This window comes from Ostrea edulis, chromosome 4 (genome assembly GCF_947568905.1).
Source record: "Ostrea edulis chromosome 4, xbOstEdul1.1, whole genome shotgun sequence".
NCBI classification, from domain to species: domain Eukaryota; kingdom Metazoa; phylum Mollusca; class Bivalvia; order Ostreida; family Ostreidae; genus Ostrea; species Ostrea edulis.
The window spans coordinates 9,066,836-9,084,401 of NC_079167.1; the positions used below are offsets into that span (position 1 = coordinate 9,066,836).

General features: G+C 35.6%; 1 protein-coding gene across 1 annotated transcript in view; it reads right to left on the minus strand.

Annotated features, from left to right (window-relative positions):
* The window catches only part of LOC125668679 (transmembrane channel-like protein 7), a 40,327-nt gene that overhangs the window by 4,324 nt on the left and 18,437 nt on the right, over window positions 1-17,566 (minus strand). The window contains exons 8-11 of the mRNA XM_048903012.2: window positions 7,575-7,736; window positions 2,403-2,566; window positions 1,920-2,055; window positions 296-393 (exon numbers count right to left, since the gene is read on the minus strand). Coding sequence (XP_048758969.2) covers window positions 296-393; window positions 1,920-2,055; window positions 2,403-2,566; window positions 7,575-7,736 — 560 coding nt within the window. The remainder of the gene's footprint in view (window positions 1-295; window positions 394-1,919; window positions 2,056-2,402; window positions 2,567-7,574; window positions 7,737-17,566) is intronic.

Consider the following 17,566-nt stretch of genomic DNA (forward strand, 5'->3'; position numbering starts at 1 on the left):
ATTTCGAAGTTCCAGCAATTTTTAAGACATAAATTTCATCTTTGAAAATAGAGAAGGGTGTGAATTATGATGCTTAAACACAACACAAATGTGACATTTCTTCATCATATCAAGTAAGGCTTCACTTAATGATTAACAGTGAGTTCCTGACCCTTCTTGACGATCTTAACATTTATGATAACTGTAAATTACATAAATCACACGGCCGCATATTTTATACCCACATGTAACGTATGACCATCACAATTACGTACAATTAACAAATTTATTTGATCAGTAATATTCCTTTGCTTACCTCCTAGGACTGTGCCAAAATATGACCACCAGTATCACAATACAAATGTCTATCAGTAAAAGTTTGTAAATCTGTTGTCCAACGTATGTCTCCCAGCACTGAAGAAGAAACAAGAGTTCCATGGGCCACAATGCTTATCTGAGTCAACTTGGCCCTACTGTTCTTCAGAAAAAATCTTTAAAAGATTCCCATGAAAAATTATGATCCCATCCTAGCTCCATAGGGTCATGACATAACTGCACTTGAATCTACACAACATGGGGATGTTCAATATCAATATGACTAACATGACTTGCCGTGTAAAGTTTACATAATGACAGATGGACTAAGGACAATGGATGATCAGAAAAGCTCACTTCAGCCAATAGCTCAAGTGAAATAAAAACATTAAACTCAAAATGCCAGGTCTGCTAATTAACTTTCTATCACAAAAATATTTATGAAAAATAACAAGAAATGTTTTAGAAACATATACCCCCCCCCCCCTTGCATGACAATATTGGAAAAGGATCAACTTTAAATTTAGACTTGTATGTAATGATAGTGAAAAATATAGGTTATCTACTAGTAGGAGGGAACCACAATACTAAGTTTGATCTCTATCAAGCAAAGGATTCTCAAGATATTGAGTAGACAATATCTTTTATTATACCTCAGTATGAGAATTCTATGCAATGCGTAATCTGATTGGTCTAGACAGTCACGTGCCAGGGAAGACAAAACTTCATATCTCCCTCTCAAACATCATATCTCCCTATCATATTTCCCCTTGGGCAGCTTCGTGCATTTTCCATAAATTTAACGTCAAAGTAGACGAAGTCCGAGTCATTCTACTTTCATAGTTCGTAAGGCACAAAATATGCGGGTCTTTGATATACAGTTTTAAAATCGACTGATTTTGGTTGATATAAAAACATGCAAGTAAATCAGCATTCAAGGAGAATGGAAATACAAAAACTGGTTATCATATCACTGTGTTTCGCTGTTTGTACCTTCTATATATACGTTGACGGCGCGGTGTTACTGTTAGGGCGATCTCAGCTACATACATGTACGATGTATAGATGAGTAAACTCCAATCTCAAATATAATTTTGTGGTCTTGCTTTGTTTCGGTATAATAAACAATTTATTGCATGAATGTTCGGGAGATATGAAGATTTATTCACCCAAGAAAAATCATATTCCCCTCGGGCGTTGCCCTCGGGGAATATGATTTTTCTTGGGTGAATAAATCTTCATATCTCCCGAACTATCATGCAATAAATGTATAATGTCCAATTCGATCCTTGACCTTGTGACCTCAAAATCAATAGAAGACATATGTCTTAGGGGGAACCAGTGTACCAAGTTTGATGTTTGTAAAGCAAATGGTTCTCAAGATATTGGGCAGACAATATCTTCATATGTCAATAAGGGTCATCAATTCTTTAAATAGAACCATGTAATAAGTTTGATATCAGTCAAGCAAAGGGTTCTCAACATATTTCGCAGACAATATCTTCCTATTTCGCAGACAATATCTTGCTATTTTGCAGACAATATCTTGCTATTTCTAGTGTGTACATTTTTTTTTATCAATGTGAATACATATTAACAGTCAGATGATAGTTGAGTGTATTTACCCTGACTGAATTTGGATCATTGTCATCTGTCCAGTGAACATTTCCACAAGTTTTGTGTTCATCCTCCTCCAACAGTAATTTATTGTACAGCATTACCATCAATGCAACTGGGGAGGCTAATCGAAGAAGTATACTCCTGAAAAGATTTTTATAAAATGTATATATATATATATATACATATTGGGAATCACTGTCTAGTTTGTTGGGTATGTGGTGATTAACTACAATGAAAAATGTGATAATTTGCATCATGATGACATCATTTTTCTTTTTACTAAGACATGTATTTGAATAGACTTCTACATATTTGTACAATCAGCAATCATGGTTCTAATGAAAACGAGTATTGTTTAATATGAGAAATCAAAATGTACATGCAGATAGCAGCTGGTACCAATATGTCTTACAAAGGAATTCTACAATATCATATGTAGAATAGCATTCAAAAATTTTCCACCTGAATAACTGAAAATGAAGTCTAACCTTAAAAGAGTAATTCTAATTTGCAATTCATGTGTGTATTCTTCAAACGTCACAAGCTTCTGAAAGACTCGTGGCACAACCAGATTAAGTAGATTAATTGTTAAGTGAGGGACAAACTGGAGTAAGAGATTCTGAGCAGCATTAGACGCCATTCCATTGCTTTTCTGCAAAGATCAGAAGATACATTTCATTCATCAGAAAATGAATTTTTGAAACACTACACCATTCCCCACACCTCTTGAATCCCCCAGACGAAAGTTTGAATCCATCATACAAAATGTTATATTACAGTATTCACCATTATCCAGCAAACTTATTTTTTTAGTCTTAAAGGATACATCTCGTGTTTTCAAAGTATACAGAATTATATATGCATTTTGTCTTCCTTATGCTTATAGAAATTAATTGTAATAGTTCGTTCACTGAAGTATTGCGATAATTAGCCACAATACGGACTTAAATCTAAGCCCCGATTTAAAAAAGCCTAGTTAATTAGATAGGTAGTCACGTGGTACAGTGACGTCATATGCGACCTTCGTCGATCAAATTGTTGTAAAAGTAGTGTTAGATATTTTTTAAAACTCGGGTTTTAGGTGCCTAATTTATCTACCATGGATAACATTTATTTCGATGTTGACAAATTTCCTGAGTCTTTATATCTTTTAGCCACCAGTGCATACAAATGGCGACCCAAATGTAGCGAGGAAAGCGAGTATGAAATCTGCATAAATTTGCAAGTAAATAATGTTTACATGGGATCACTGTCTAAACACTATTTGGTAATGCCATTTGTGTAAACAACTGTAATTAGCGTTGTTGCTTTTCTAAAATAAACAGTGCAAATTATCATTAAATTTATTTTTGGAGAAGTTAAATAGGCCTAAATTATGATATGATTATGTATCATTGACAACTAGGCCTACTGTCACGGGTGCATTTCGAAAAAATAATAATAACAAGAGGTACTGTGAGCAATGCTCACTAAGAATACCCCCCGCTTACCCCAATTCCCCAAAGGGTGTTGTTACTGTGAATTTAAAGTAAGTGTGAACGACTCAGCTTCTCAAGTTCATTCGAGGTCTCGGATAGTTGATTTCAAAACAAATCTGCCAATGATGACACATCAAGGAAAGAACAATCACTGCGATTGGACCAATATTTAAAGGGGCGGGAATAAAAATAATTTTAGACCTTTACACTAGCGTGTCATTACATAATCTTTTAGCACGATGGAAGAGACTCTGCGAAAAGGGAAAACCAATACCAACTAAAACAATGACGTTGATTTTAAAATTACATGCCGAGGGTTTATTTTATGGTAAAATCAGTAAGAAATTAGGCATCGCTAAGGCCACATTATAAAATTGTCAATCATGGGAACTCTTGCACCGAAAATGTCACCAACGAAGCTCACACCGGATGTATTTTTGTTTATCGAGTATGAAATTAAAAAGAAATCAAGTGTATATTAATAGAGAAATCAGACAAAATTTATTAAGAAGAAATATTTGTACCCCTGATAATGTACCATAGGTGTCTTTCATTTGTAGAGCTGCGAGAATTTTTTTGGGAAATGACTTTCAATTAACAGTATCTAGTGATGGTTACTTCCGAATTTCTTATGAAAATGTGGGTATATATAACAGTAAAAGACATCAAAGCATGCCATGTGTTGAAAATAAATGTTTTCTCGAAGTAGAATATCTATTGATCTTATTACTTAATATGACAAATTATTTTAGGGGCGAGATAAAATGTTCAACGTTAAGAGAAAACTGAGTTCGCATAGTTCTCACCAATACACACCCCCCCCCCCCCCCCCCCCCCCCCCCCCCGATAAAAAACTAAATATGAAGTATGTTGAAACTAATCGATTAACAAGTAAAACAAATGAAAGTGTACATTGAAACTATTAAACGTTTATTAAAATGTATTATTATGTGGTTTTAAAGTCAGTTGTCTTTTTTCCCCACTAACATGTAATCGATGTCGGATGACAGAAACTTACGAGTTTGTACCCCCTCTTCCCCCTAATTATTTGAATTTAGAAATTTTTCCGACATCGATCTTTTCCAATGCTTTGCAATATTTCGAAAATATCCTCTGAGAGATTTATTTTAAAATAATGATATGGAAACTGCAAATGTGAAAGAGACAACAAAACAAAAGCATTGTTATTAAATGGACAAAATCGCCTATAGAAACATGTACTGAAATTTCTGATCACTTAAAACTGACAAGTATCTAAAGGAATTTAAGGGAGTAACCTTTCAATTTTTATTGGGATATAGAGGCAACTGCAGATCCTGCCTTTTCCGCAGCATTTTCGATCCCGTAATTTTTTTTCCTTTTCAATATTCAACACTATTTGAATTCTGGGATATTGCTATCCTGCCTTTTCTTTACATATTGGAGCTCGCCTTTTTCACCCTGTAATCCCCCTCCCATACCTATTGATACTGCGATGGATTATAAGTATAGCACGGTTATTCCTGTTTAAAAGATAAAATTTATAAGGTATCTGATAAAAGTTATATCTTCTAAAGTTTACGAGATATCTTGTATAAGACATCTTATATTTTTTTCTTTATAAGATATCCCATCACTTTTATACATGTAGATATCTAGTATATATAAGATAAACTTTACAAGACATTTTATTAACGTAATCTCAAATCTCTGTTGTCAAATCAAAATCGATATTGAATCTCACGCTACGTACGGTGCAACTTACACTGAAATCAAATAGTGAAAATTACACTTGTTAGGCACAAGATAATATAATGCCAAATACTTGGGAATGCCTACCTGTAATTTAACCGACCAATCAAAAGCGTTTTTTAAAATCACTCGGGGACTTTCCAATGAACTATCTGAAGCACGTCATGTACTTGCCTATATGTCTCGTTCACACTTACTGTAAATCCACAGTAATAGGTATAAATTACCTCTTTCCTGAGTGTAAAAATATGGTATGTCTTTGCAGAAGAAAATGGAAGATATAGTCCAAACACAAATCCATGGCATAAACCTATAATTTTGAGATCAAAGGTCAAGGTCATAAAAAGGTCATGAATGTACATGACACATAGTTTCATGGTGATACACCCATGTCTTATGGTATGACTATGTCAAAACCCTATAATCAATTTTGACCTTGAGGTCAAAGTTCAAGGCCATATAGAGGTCATGAAGGTACCCGACACATCGTCTCGTGGTGATACACTCATGTGTCAAATATGGTAAGCCTATGTCAAAGAACAAAGAAGTCATGGCCCTGACACAAATCCATTGTAAAAACCTTTAATTTTGACCTTGAGGTCAAGGTCATATGGAGGTCATGAAGGTACATGACACATCGTCTTATGGTGATACACTCATGTGTCAAATATGGTATGCCTATGTCAAAGAACAAAGAAGTTGTGGCCCGGACACGAATCTGTACAGACAGACAGACGGACAGACAGAGTGATTCCTATATACCCCCCCCCCCCCCCCCCCCCCCAGAACTTCATTCGGGGGTATAATAAAAATGATCAAACTTATTGTGAAAATCACAATACTTTTAAATTATTTTATTCAAGCAATTCTATTAATCATTATTTTTTCTTATTTACACGCTGTTACTTAGGAAGTGGGAGCGCGGCATGCTGTTGTTGTAAACACGTATGCGTTCCTTAAAAAAAAATGAGAGCATTAGGCCTATAATTCAATTCAAAGCTGGGAAATATCATATTTTATTATTTATAATTGAAAGTTCAATTATCTTTTATCTTTAAATTTCTTTTTTAAAACTACCAGTTGTTAGACACTGCTAGCAAAGTTCTGCCTATATGTTGTTACAAGGTGAAGGTCAGTTGGTGTGAGCGTGTATCGAATTTGAGAGCAGGCCTATATGTAACAGTGCGTAGCTTAGATAGAACCATTTTCTCGCAGTTTATCTTCGTCTTTGTCCAAGTGCTTGTTTGAAAAAGTACAGGGACAAATTCTACTGGTTATTTTTATGGCAAAGTCGTTGTGACGACAAAAAATAATCACGTCTTGTCCCTCATACCTTCCTTCGAAAATTGAAAAAAACACAGTCCAAATCCTCTCTACTGACAGCAAGTACACCCTTAAACGGCACAAAACACCCTAACGCAGTGTTATTTACAAGCCATTAATGTGATAATTGTTTGTTTGTCAATTAAATCTAATCTGTTTATGAAATGGCTAACAATCTTCTCGCTCAAGGTCGCATATGATGTCACAGATAATGGTGCGTAAAATATCGAAGAAAATATGCATATCGCAAGATTTGAATTTCATCGCTTTCAAACTCAAAAACTACGCAAACTGTTTCATTTAAAACACATGTAAAGTAGTTTTAGGCATGAAATGAATTAATTTTGCTGAAAAAATTAAAAAGTTTAAAAACATGCGATGTGTCCTTTAGGTATCAGTATCTGTAAGTTAATTAGAAAACTGAGAAGTCAGAAAGGACCCCACAATTAACATTTTAGAGGTAAGCATGGCATAGACAGTGCTATCATCTTATCAACATTAAAAAAGACAGTATCTTGTTAATATAAAAAAAATTGTACGTCCCATAACTCCCTAATGACAAAGCCAATAAATCTGAAAATCAAAAGGGGTCTTCCTCTGCCTAATTCAAGTATTGTGTATTTCCAAAGAAGTTATCGCACGCCATAGAAAGAACCAACAGATGGCCATAGGGTAGGGCCCCTAATTAAAACCCTTTAGAAAAAATACATGTTTTGTGTAAATTTAAATTTCAAAATCGATGACAGCGAATATTACTTCAGATCATGTACACTTCTAAATCTTTACAAAGCCTAGTGGTTAGGGGGCTTGCTTCACAATATTGGGAGGCATCGGTTTGATCCTTAATCCCAGATGTCAGACTGAAGACGTTTAAAGTCGATCGAGACTTTCAATTTGTCAAGCACCAGGCATTAGAAGTGAAAATCACAGGTCTTTCGGATATGACCATCCTGTCTCACAGTAGGCATTGACAAGATAATAAAGCCTTACTGTTATGGCTGTAGGTGCCATGCATAAGTACGTAAAAATTTGTGGAGCTTCACCTAAAGCCAGTGATGTCTGTACATAATGATAAGTGGAAAACTTGAGAATGGGACGTAAAACAACACACAAAACATCTTTACATACATCTATCATCTCAGAGGTGGTGAGGCCTATCAGAGCCAGGGAACCACACAGCAAGATAAAGACTAGAATGTTGATAACAATCCTCATCCCCAACACCTCCAGCCAGTCTACCAAGGTTCTCATACCCAGGCGTTTCACTCGGTCCTGCTCCTCAAGGTCAGCCTGAAATACGGAAATCCAGGGGATGTAATCGATGTCTTATTGAGACTGTGTTAAAATCATTATACATGTACATATATAAAGAATCATGTTTCAAAACTTCTCACTTTAAAAGAATCATTCAAATTTTTCTTCATTGTGACATATGAAGTAAACATTTATGCTGATGTATGGATAACACATCAAAAGCATACTGTAGATACCGGGACATTTTGTAAGAGCTATCATTCTTTCCCAAATGGTTGTGTTGAAGTTGGCTGCCATTGAAGAGCTGATGAAGAATTGAAGCAGCTAGATATACTTTGCAAAAAGGGGAGTGACAAAAAACATTTTTACATTTCACTTCAATAACATCCAACAAAGATTGATTATGGGTATCAAAGTAAAAGGCTGTTCAATTCATACATTGAAAACCATTTATCTTTGATAACTTAATTTAGGTATTTTGTGTGTGTGTGTGGGGGGGGGGTGTAGTATGAAAACATATATGATTAGATCTAGATTTTTTTTTAATAACTCAAAGAATAAGAATAAAAAGTGACAGTCTTTCAGAAAACTTAACTGAAACTGTAATGTCAATCCTGTTGTAATGGGTATCATTGTTACATATTTTCAATCCTACTAATTTCTTTATATGCATATCACATTTACTGAAACTAGCTGTTGGTGCATGGTACAAATCAAAGATTTTTATGAAATAACCACCCCACCCCCCTCCTCTAATTAACCACTAAAAATGCATTAAACACATCTCTTACATGATTAATTAGCTTTAATACAGTAACTCGTTTACATGAAAATGTTGAAATGAGAAACTAAAAGCATAGCAATGTGATAGCATAAAGAAATATTACCAATCACTAAAGTTATACACACTGGTACTAACTACTAAAGCAATTCCAACACCATTCCAGATAAATAATACCAACCACTAGAGCAATCCCAACAACATTCTACAGAAGTAATTCCAACCACTAAAGCAATCCCAACAACATTCCACAGAACTAATACCAACCACTAGAGCAATCCCAACAACATTCCACAGAACTAATACCAACCACTAGAGCAATCCCAACAACATTCCACAGAAATAATACCAACCACTAAAGCAATCCCAACAACATTCCACAGAACTAATACCAACCACTAAAGCAATCCCAACTAGATGCTGTCATGAGACAGTAATACCCGCACGTAAGTGTTTGCCTTTAAATGTACTCTCTGTCCAAATGGCGGATCCAGATGGGAATCCGGGGATTGGCACCCCCCCCCCTTTCTGTGGGATATCTTTGTAGTGTTGTTTTTTGTTTTTTTAAAAATATGATACTGCTAATATTTGTAGGCAATTATTTTTAATGTACAAGTTGAATAAAATATTAACTAGCACTGGGTGATACACGTATATTTATTTTTATCGATTCATTTTTTTCCTTCTTTTTTTGGATTCCTGGACCCCCCCCCCCTTTTTTTTTATATCGCTGAATCCTATAATGTTTAACTAGTAAAGAAGCCACAGTGTGATTTGGCTACGTCATTGCATTCTCAGTTTCAAAAGGGGATGAAGAAGTTGACTCAGTAATTTGACAACTAGGCCTAACGCTATTAAAACAAAGTACGTACTTAAAGCCAAACCTCGATATACCAAATCTTCAAAACATGACTGAATTCATCGTTTAACGTTTAAACTTACATTTTCACTACATACCGTTTCGACTGCCAACCAGAGAGAGAGAGAGAGAGAGAGAGAGAGAGAGAGAGGGGGGGGTCAATAACTCGAACTTCTTTCCCATTTCAAAAGAAAGAAATTGCGTTGTCAATAAAACCGACGGGGCTCATATTACTTCGCATTGGGATGGTTTTAAAGGGCAAGTGACTGTAATCGCAAATGAAAGTTCCTAGCAGAAACAACACATAAGACATGGGCGGATCCAGAAGGGGGGGGGGGGGGGGGGTCCAGGGCGTCTGGACCCCCCCCCCCTTTTGGAGAACCAAAAAGTTTAAGAAATATTAAATTTTAACGAGACTTTGAGTCCAAATGATATGAACGGTAGATACTTACATGTATATGTACTACTAATTGCTTCATTCAAATTTATCAACACTATTATAATTATCATTCAACTCTAGGATAAATAAGACAACACACTGATAATATATTTACGATATTTTCATCAGATGCAAGTATCGCTTTTAAAAAGAATTCTTAAAAAGTACATTTGTATATATGTAACATAAAAAATTTTGTTTAAGAAGTAGACAATTTGAAAGTGAAAAGGAAGTGCCAGGAAATGTTCAGAATGCAGGACAGAATGCAGGAGTTGCACCATTTACCCTACAGCTTCTGGGGGCCTAGGCCGCCCCCAGCCTACTGGGAGTAACCTCTCTCTCTCTCTCTCTCCGAGGCTCTCTCTCTCATTTCTTTGCGATATCAGAAATAGATAGCGGATAGACGTTGTGAAAAGTATCTAAACGATCAAGTGCTGGACCCCCCCCCCCCCCCCTCCACTTCAAAAATTCCTACATCCGCTTCTGTACAAGATATACTTCACAAGAGATAGAATCCGGCAGTAACTCGAAAATCCAGGTTTTCTGCAACTCGTCGTAGTTACTTCAGTGTGTAATTTTTACGACAAGTTTAATTTTTAGTGAATTACATTCTCAAACAAATGTGATAAAAGTTGATGATCAGCCATCGTCATATTCCACTTTTCCCCTCTCTAAATATAACTATGATCATTTGACCCAGCTGACGTTTTTGTGAGCAAAATATTTACGAAGGTAATGTGACCAGGGTTAAATACTAGATGATATAAAGAGAAGAAATAATGGAGTTTGAATGATATCAATGATGTTTATTTGTGTTTGAATGCATGATGGTGATCATTGTACATTGATAAAGTGGCTTTTTATAGGATCCGAAACAGTGACATGTGAGAAAGTTGGTTGGCGGGGATTTCTACTTTCACTTTTGAGGATGCAGTAAACGGACGACAGGAGGGGAAGCTGCGCATTTCCTCGTTGGATGATTTGTGTACATGTGTGGACGTGGATGTCATTTCAGTGAGTTCACTTGGATTTGAGAGGCTGAGCAAAGGCACAAAGAAATTGTTTCCTGAGTATAGAGTCTGAAACGAGGATATTGCATCATTCCTGATCAGGCAAGTCTGGCTTGTTCATTTATTTGATTTATCATTTCTTTTTTTTTTTGAATTATTTTTTATTCATTTATTGGTTTACAATATTACAGAAGGTGAAATGTACATGTTTAACTATTTCTGTGTATCATGTATGTGTATTTGTTTTAATTTTTAATTTTCTTTTGGGGGGGGGGGGGGCTGTTATCAGTTTGTGTAGAGTGTCAGTTTTGTGTATTACTTAAAGATCAGTACCAGTGTCCTAGTGTTGAACATTGGGCAGATATGTAAATTGGCACTTGGTTGGTTTATGCAGTCCTCCCTGACATTGACAGGGCTTTCCCATGGAGACTGTTTTCTAAGTTATGCGTAGAGTGTCAGTCATCTATCTGTGTCTCGCAAGTACTTGGTGCAGACAGCTATCATGCTGAATCCCGTGAAGGAAGGGGATATAGACTTCCTTTGGAATGACGTACATACTCAATGTTGCGTCGCTTGTGGAGACCCACATCTTGAAGAGTGACCTTGACTTTTGACCTTGACCCCATTTTTAAAGGTCAACCACCTAAGACTTTGTGGAGGAGAAAGTGATCTTGACCTTTGACCTTGACCCACTTTCAAGGTCATTCAAGGTCAACAATCCTAGAATATCATGTGACTACTCCTAAAGATGTAGATGGAGCTTTATGATAGAAAACATCATTTTTCGGCCCCTATTTGCCCCCTGGGGCCAATATGAAAATTCCGAAACCTTATTGCACATCTACAGGACATTACTATTCAGCTCCTTGAATATCATGTGACTATTCCTAAAGATGTAGATGGAGTTAAAGTGACAAGCTTTGTGATAGAAAACATCATTTTTCAGCCCCTATTTGCCCCCTAGGGCCGATATGAAAATTCCAAAACCTTATTGCACATCTACAGGACATTACTATTCAGCTCCCTAAATATCATGTGACTATTCCTAAAGATGTAGATGGAGTTTAAGTGACAAGCTTTGTGATAGAAAACGTCCTTTTTCGGCCCTTATTTGCCCCCTGGGGCCAATATGAAAATTCCGAAACCTTATTGCACATCTACAGGACATTACTATTCAGCTCCTAGAATATCATGTGACTGCTCCTACAGATGTAGATGGAGTTTAAGTGACAAGCTTTATGTTAGAAAATGTCATTTTTCAGGCCCTATTTGCCCCCTGGGGCCAATATGAACATTCTGAAACCTTATTGCACATCTACAGAACTTTGCTATTCAGCTCCTAGAATATCATTTGGATTGCGCTGTAAATGTGGACACAGTTTTAGTGACAACAACCGGGACAGACGGACGGACGGACGTATGGACGGACGGACCGCGATAAAAACAATATACCCGAACTTTCTTTAGAAAGTGCGGGTATAACAACATTCCACAGAACTAATACCAACCACTAGAGCAATCCCAACAACATTCCACAGAACTAATACCAACCACTAGAGTAATCCCAACAACATTCCACAGAACTAATACCAACCACTAGAGCAATCCCAACAACATTCCACAGAACTAATACCAACCACTAGAGCAATCCCAACAACATTCCACAGAACTAATACCAACCACTAAAGTTATCCCAACAACATTCCACAGAATACCAACCACTAAAGCAATCCCAACAACATTCCACAGAAATAATACCAGCCATTAAAGTTATCCCAACAACATTCCACAGATATAATACCAACCACTAAAGCAATCCCAACAACATTCCACAGAACTAATACCAACCACTAGAGCAATCCCAACAACATTCCACAGAATACCAACCACTAAAGCAATCCCAACAACATTCCACAGAATACCAACCACTAAAGCAATCCCAACAACATTCCACAGAACTAATACCAACCACTAAAGCAATCCCAACAACATTCCACAGAACTAATACCAACCACTAAAGTTATCCCAACAACATTCAAGAGAACTAATAACAACCACTAAAGCAATCCCAACAACATTCCACAGAAATAATACCAACCACTACCCGCAACGTTATTCTTGACATTCCTATCGTGCGTGTATCCTATCGTATCGTGCATGTATCCTGTCCTATCGCTTATCAGGTTTTCCGTTTTCTATCGTATTTTGCGTTTATCAGGTCTATCGTGTATCGTGTTTTGCATGTATCAGGTTTTCCGTTTTCGTGAAAATCGTTTATCGTGTAGCTTCGGAAACTATCGGGATCTTACATTAAATCTAATGAAAAAGTACGATACTTTCCGAAAGCTTTATTCGTTTTGTTAAAGAAGCTATGTTTGGGAATTGAGGAAAGACAGCCAAGTAAACCGAGGACAGTAAATATGTAAGCTCCTTCATCTGAAGTTCATAAACATTTGCTTGTCTAGAAACAATTATTTGCAATTAACACTAACAGAGAAATAGGAAGTTCCAATTTGAAAGGAAAAGTCAGTAAATTACATTGTTTATTACATATACAGTGTATTTTAATAATGGTTCTTTTATTTCTGATTTTTTTCACCTGTATTCTACTTATGTACCAACTGCTGAACTTGTGCGCGTCCTTATATCTGATTTTGTGTATCACCCATGTTTTGACAGCAAACATTCTCAGGGACATTGTATTTCACACATTTAGAAGATTAAGTTTTAAAAGGGTGCAAGGGTGTTGCATCTCCCAAAATTCTGCTCAACTGAGCATGATTCAGCTGTCATCGTTTTTATTTTTACTAGTACATGTACACATGTACAAATAGTCGTACGTGTAAATACTGGAAATTTATGCTGGTTTTGATGATTATTTGAATTTTTACACACTAAACACAAAATTATTTGAGCGTTTCAAAATTGCGAATTTAAAACAAGCCGAGTTTTGTTTATGTTTTTTTTTTATATAGTTTATTTATTATTTGTTAACAAAATATCAATTCAAATAAATATGTTCCAATTCTTATGACTATCAATTATCACTCATTGTGTAGAAATATCTAACATATGAGCATATGGTGTAGTGCAGTGAATTTTTTGAAAGCAGTCGTTATGAAAATAAATGTAGTTGTTGAATGAGCGGTGAACTTAAAGCTCAATGCAAAATAAGCCCCCTCCTCAATACACACAAAATATTACTTGGTTTTATTTCCTATTCAAGATAATAGATATTAGAATAAGAGAGATATTGAAGAATATCACTACATTATATTACATTTAGTTAATTCCCTGTATAATTTATACATTAAACATTAGGTGACAATATAAGTTTTAGAATCATTGGCTGAGAAAATTGATATAGATATCAAATAATGAATTAAATACCGTATATTGTTTAGTTTTCTGATTTTAGCTGTGATGGCATAAAAAAAATATATGAATAAATAGAATTTAAAAAACGTACGACCGTGGATTAAAGAAATTATACGTTTTAGGTATATAAATAAATGGATATTGAAATCCTTTAATATTATTATCAACATAATGTAATTACATGTATATTGTAGGTATCAAAATTTCGTTTTGTCTAAATAGTTTCTAAATTTACAACATTTCTATCAGGTTTTCCGTATATCGTGAAGATCGTTTATCGTGTTTTGCATTTATGAGGTCTATCGTGAAGATCGTTTATCAGGTTTTGCGTTTATCAGGTTTACCGTGTATCCTATCGTATCGTGCGTGTATCCTATCCTATCGTGCGTGTATCCTATCCTATCGTGCGTGTATTGTGTTCTATCGTTTATCATGTCAAGAATAACGTTGCGGGTACTGTAAAGCAATCCCAACAACATTCCACAGAAATAATACCAACCACTAAAGCAATCCCAACAACATTCCACAGAACTAATACCAACCACTAGAGCAATCCCAACAACATTCAAGAGAACTAATAACAGCCACTAAAGCAATCCCAACAACATTCCACAGATATAATACCAACCACTAAAGCAATCCCAACAACATTCCACAGAACTAATACCAACCACTAGAGCAATCCCAACAACATTCCACAGAAAGAATACCAACCACTAAAGCAATCCCAACAACATTCAAGAGAACTAATAACAACCACTAAAGCAATCCCAACAACATTCCACAGAACTAATAACAACCACTAAAGCAATCCCAACAACATTCCACAGAAATAATACCAGCCATTAAAGTTATCCCAACAACATTCCACAGATATAATACCAACCACTAGAGCAATCCCAACAATATTCAACATTTCACAGATATATTACCAACCATTAAAAGTAATCCCGAAAACATTCCACAGAAGTAGTACCAACTACTAAGGCTACCACATTTCATGAAGTAATACCAACCACAGGGGGACAACTCCGGCCTGCTGTCAGACTGAGGAAAATGACCGGTTTAAAGGGGTGGCTGGTTTAACTGAAAATTAACCATTATTGATGAGTTATGTTCCTTTCCCAAAACTAATACTGTTTATTATCATTGCTATTGATTTTCTATTGATCTTTGAGAAAACTTACTAAGACTTCTGATGCACACAATTCCAAAACAACACCCCCTCCCCCAAAAAGCCATACAAGTATAGGCTATACTTCACAAATTACAATTTCTTTGGCACTATATATATATATATATCAAACCATTTCAAAAATATATTTACATTTACATGAATGATATAACTAGATGTAATTCTTTCATTACTTGAAAGTACACACAAGCTGTAAAACAAAAGTAGATGATGGATGAAGGGTATTGTTCACTTTGATTCAGGTTGAAATTCTGGCAGAGTAATTATACATAATAATGTGGTAATGCACATTAAGACTCTAATCTACAGCAACTGCTATTGTACTTTTGATAACTTCTGATTGCATTTTAATGCAATCAAGAAAAATATCTACATTCAATTTCTGTCATTGATTTCTGCATTGACTTACCTAAAAAATTAAACACTAAAAATGGAAAAATATACAGTGATTCATACAGTAGACTCCTCCCTTTCAAATCTCCTTGATATATTCTTTAAAAATTCATTATGAATCTAGTAAGGGCTGTTCCAGAAATGATCAAATGGGGGGTCGGGCGGCAAACGATATTTTTTTGTGTGGGTGGTCGTATTTTTTCATATTTTAATTGGTCCGTGGTTGGACTGTTAAAAAAATATTTATTATGGGTAGTGGGTAGTTTCTATTGTTTTATTTTGTGCCACATGGGTGTTGAGTTTTCAGAATATTTTTATTGTCGCTCTTGTCGTGTTGGTTACAAAACGTCGGAGGGAAAATTGAAAACGTGCTTTCAAAATGCTGCTTTCAAAATCGGAAATCGGAAGTAACATAGAACTATTCGAGTTGTCGCTCTTTGCAGCGCATAACTTTCCATTACGGCACTCTTCAAATTAGAGGCGCGCTTAGTAGGGTCCCTTTGGACGTGATGGCGGCGAAACTCTGTTATGTAGATTATTACAGTTTACAGTGCATCGATTTTGGGAATATTTTGAAACCAATAGGTATTCCGTTTTCTAATAAAAATAGGCAAACCTTAGTTGATTTATACGAGGGTACAGATGCGTTATATTTATCAGTCGGTGTGATGGTGATTTAGAGGCCTCCGGGCGCGGGCTCCATTAGATGACGAACGATTCGTGGAAAAACATATCCATACCCATTTCATGATAATAGCATCGTTTGGACTCCCAATCTTTCCAACATTCCCGCCATAGATGCCTTTCATTGTTGATGTGACATCGTTTCTTCAGAACTACTGTGATACAATGTCGCACAGGCATTACCGCGTCATTGACTAGAATGTTTGTCCCGAAAACCTCGCGAGATTTGTACCGTTTTCATTTTTAAAAATATTTTTGTGGTGGGTCTGGTTAGTTTTTTTTTTTTTATTAGATGGGTCATTGTAAAATGAGTTTATTAATTTGATGGGTCATGGGGTAATTTTTTATTTTTTTTTATGGGTGCTTGGTATATACAAAAGGTGCCTCCCGACCCCCCCATGTATTTATTTCTGGAATAGCCCTAATATAATAACTAACATACCATGACGCCTAAAATTTATTGTCAAATGACATTTACACCATTTATGTATGGTTTCAAAGAATGTTACATCATATCTTTCTAAAACTATTGGGATTTATGTAGATTCATTGATACACAGTAATTGTGAATATCAAGTATTAAAGAAAACAATTCCAAAACAGCATTACTCTTGTCACTTACTTTCATTTAAAGGTAATGAATAAACAACCAGTAATAATATGGTGTTCACAGTTATTAATGCTTGTCATGAGGATTTTGATGTCTAACTTCTAATGAAATTATCATTTTCTATGTTTGTTAACATTAAATTTAAAAAAAAATAGACCCATGGGTTACATTGCATACCTGAGTCACCTTGCTCCATATCTAAATATTTTCCCTACATATTCGCATGTAAAACTTTGATCCATATTGTGGCCCCAGCAAACTTGAATCTGCACTATGTAAGGAAGCTTTCATGTAAATGTAAATTTTTCTGGTCCAGTGGTTCTTGAGAAGATTTTTAAAGATTTTCCCTGTATATTTCTATGTAAAACTTTGATCCCCTATAGTGGCCCCACCCTACCCTCTGGGACAACCGTTTTAACAAACTTAAATCTGCACTATGTCAGGAAGCTTTCATGCAAATGTAAACTTTTTTGGCTCGTTGGTTCTTGAGAAGATTTTTAAAAATTTTCCCTATATA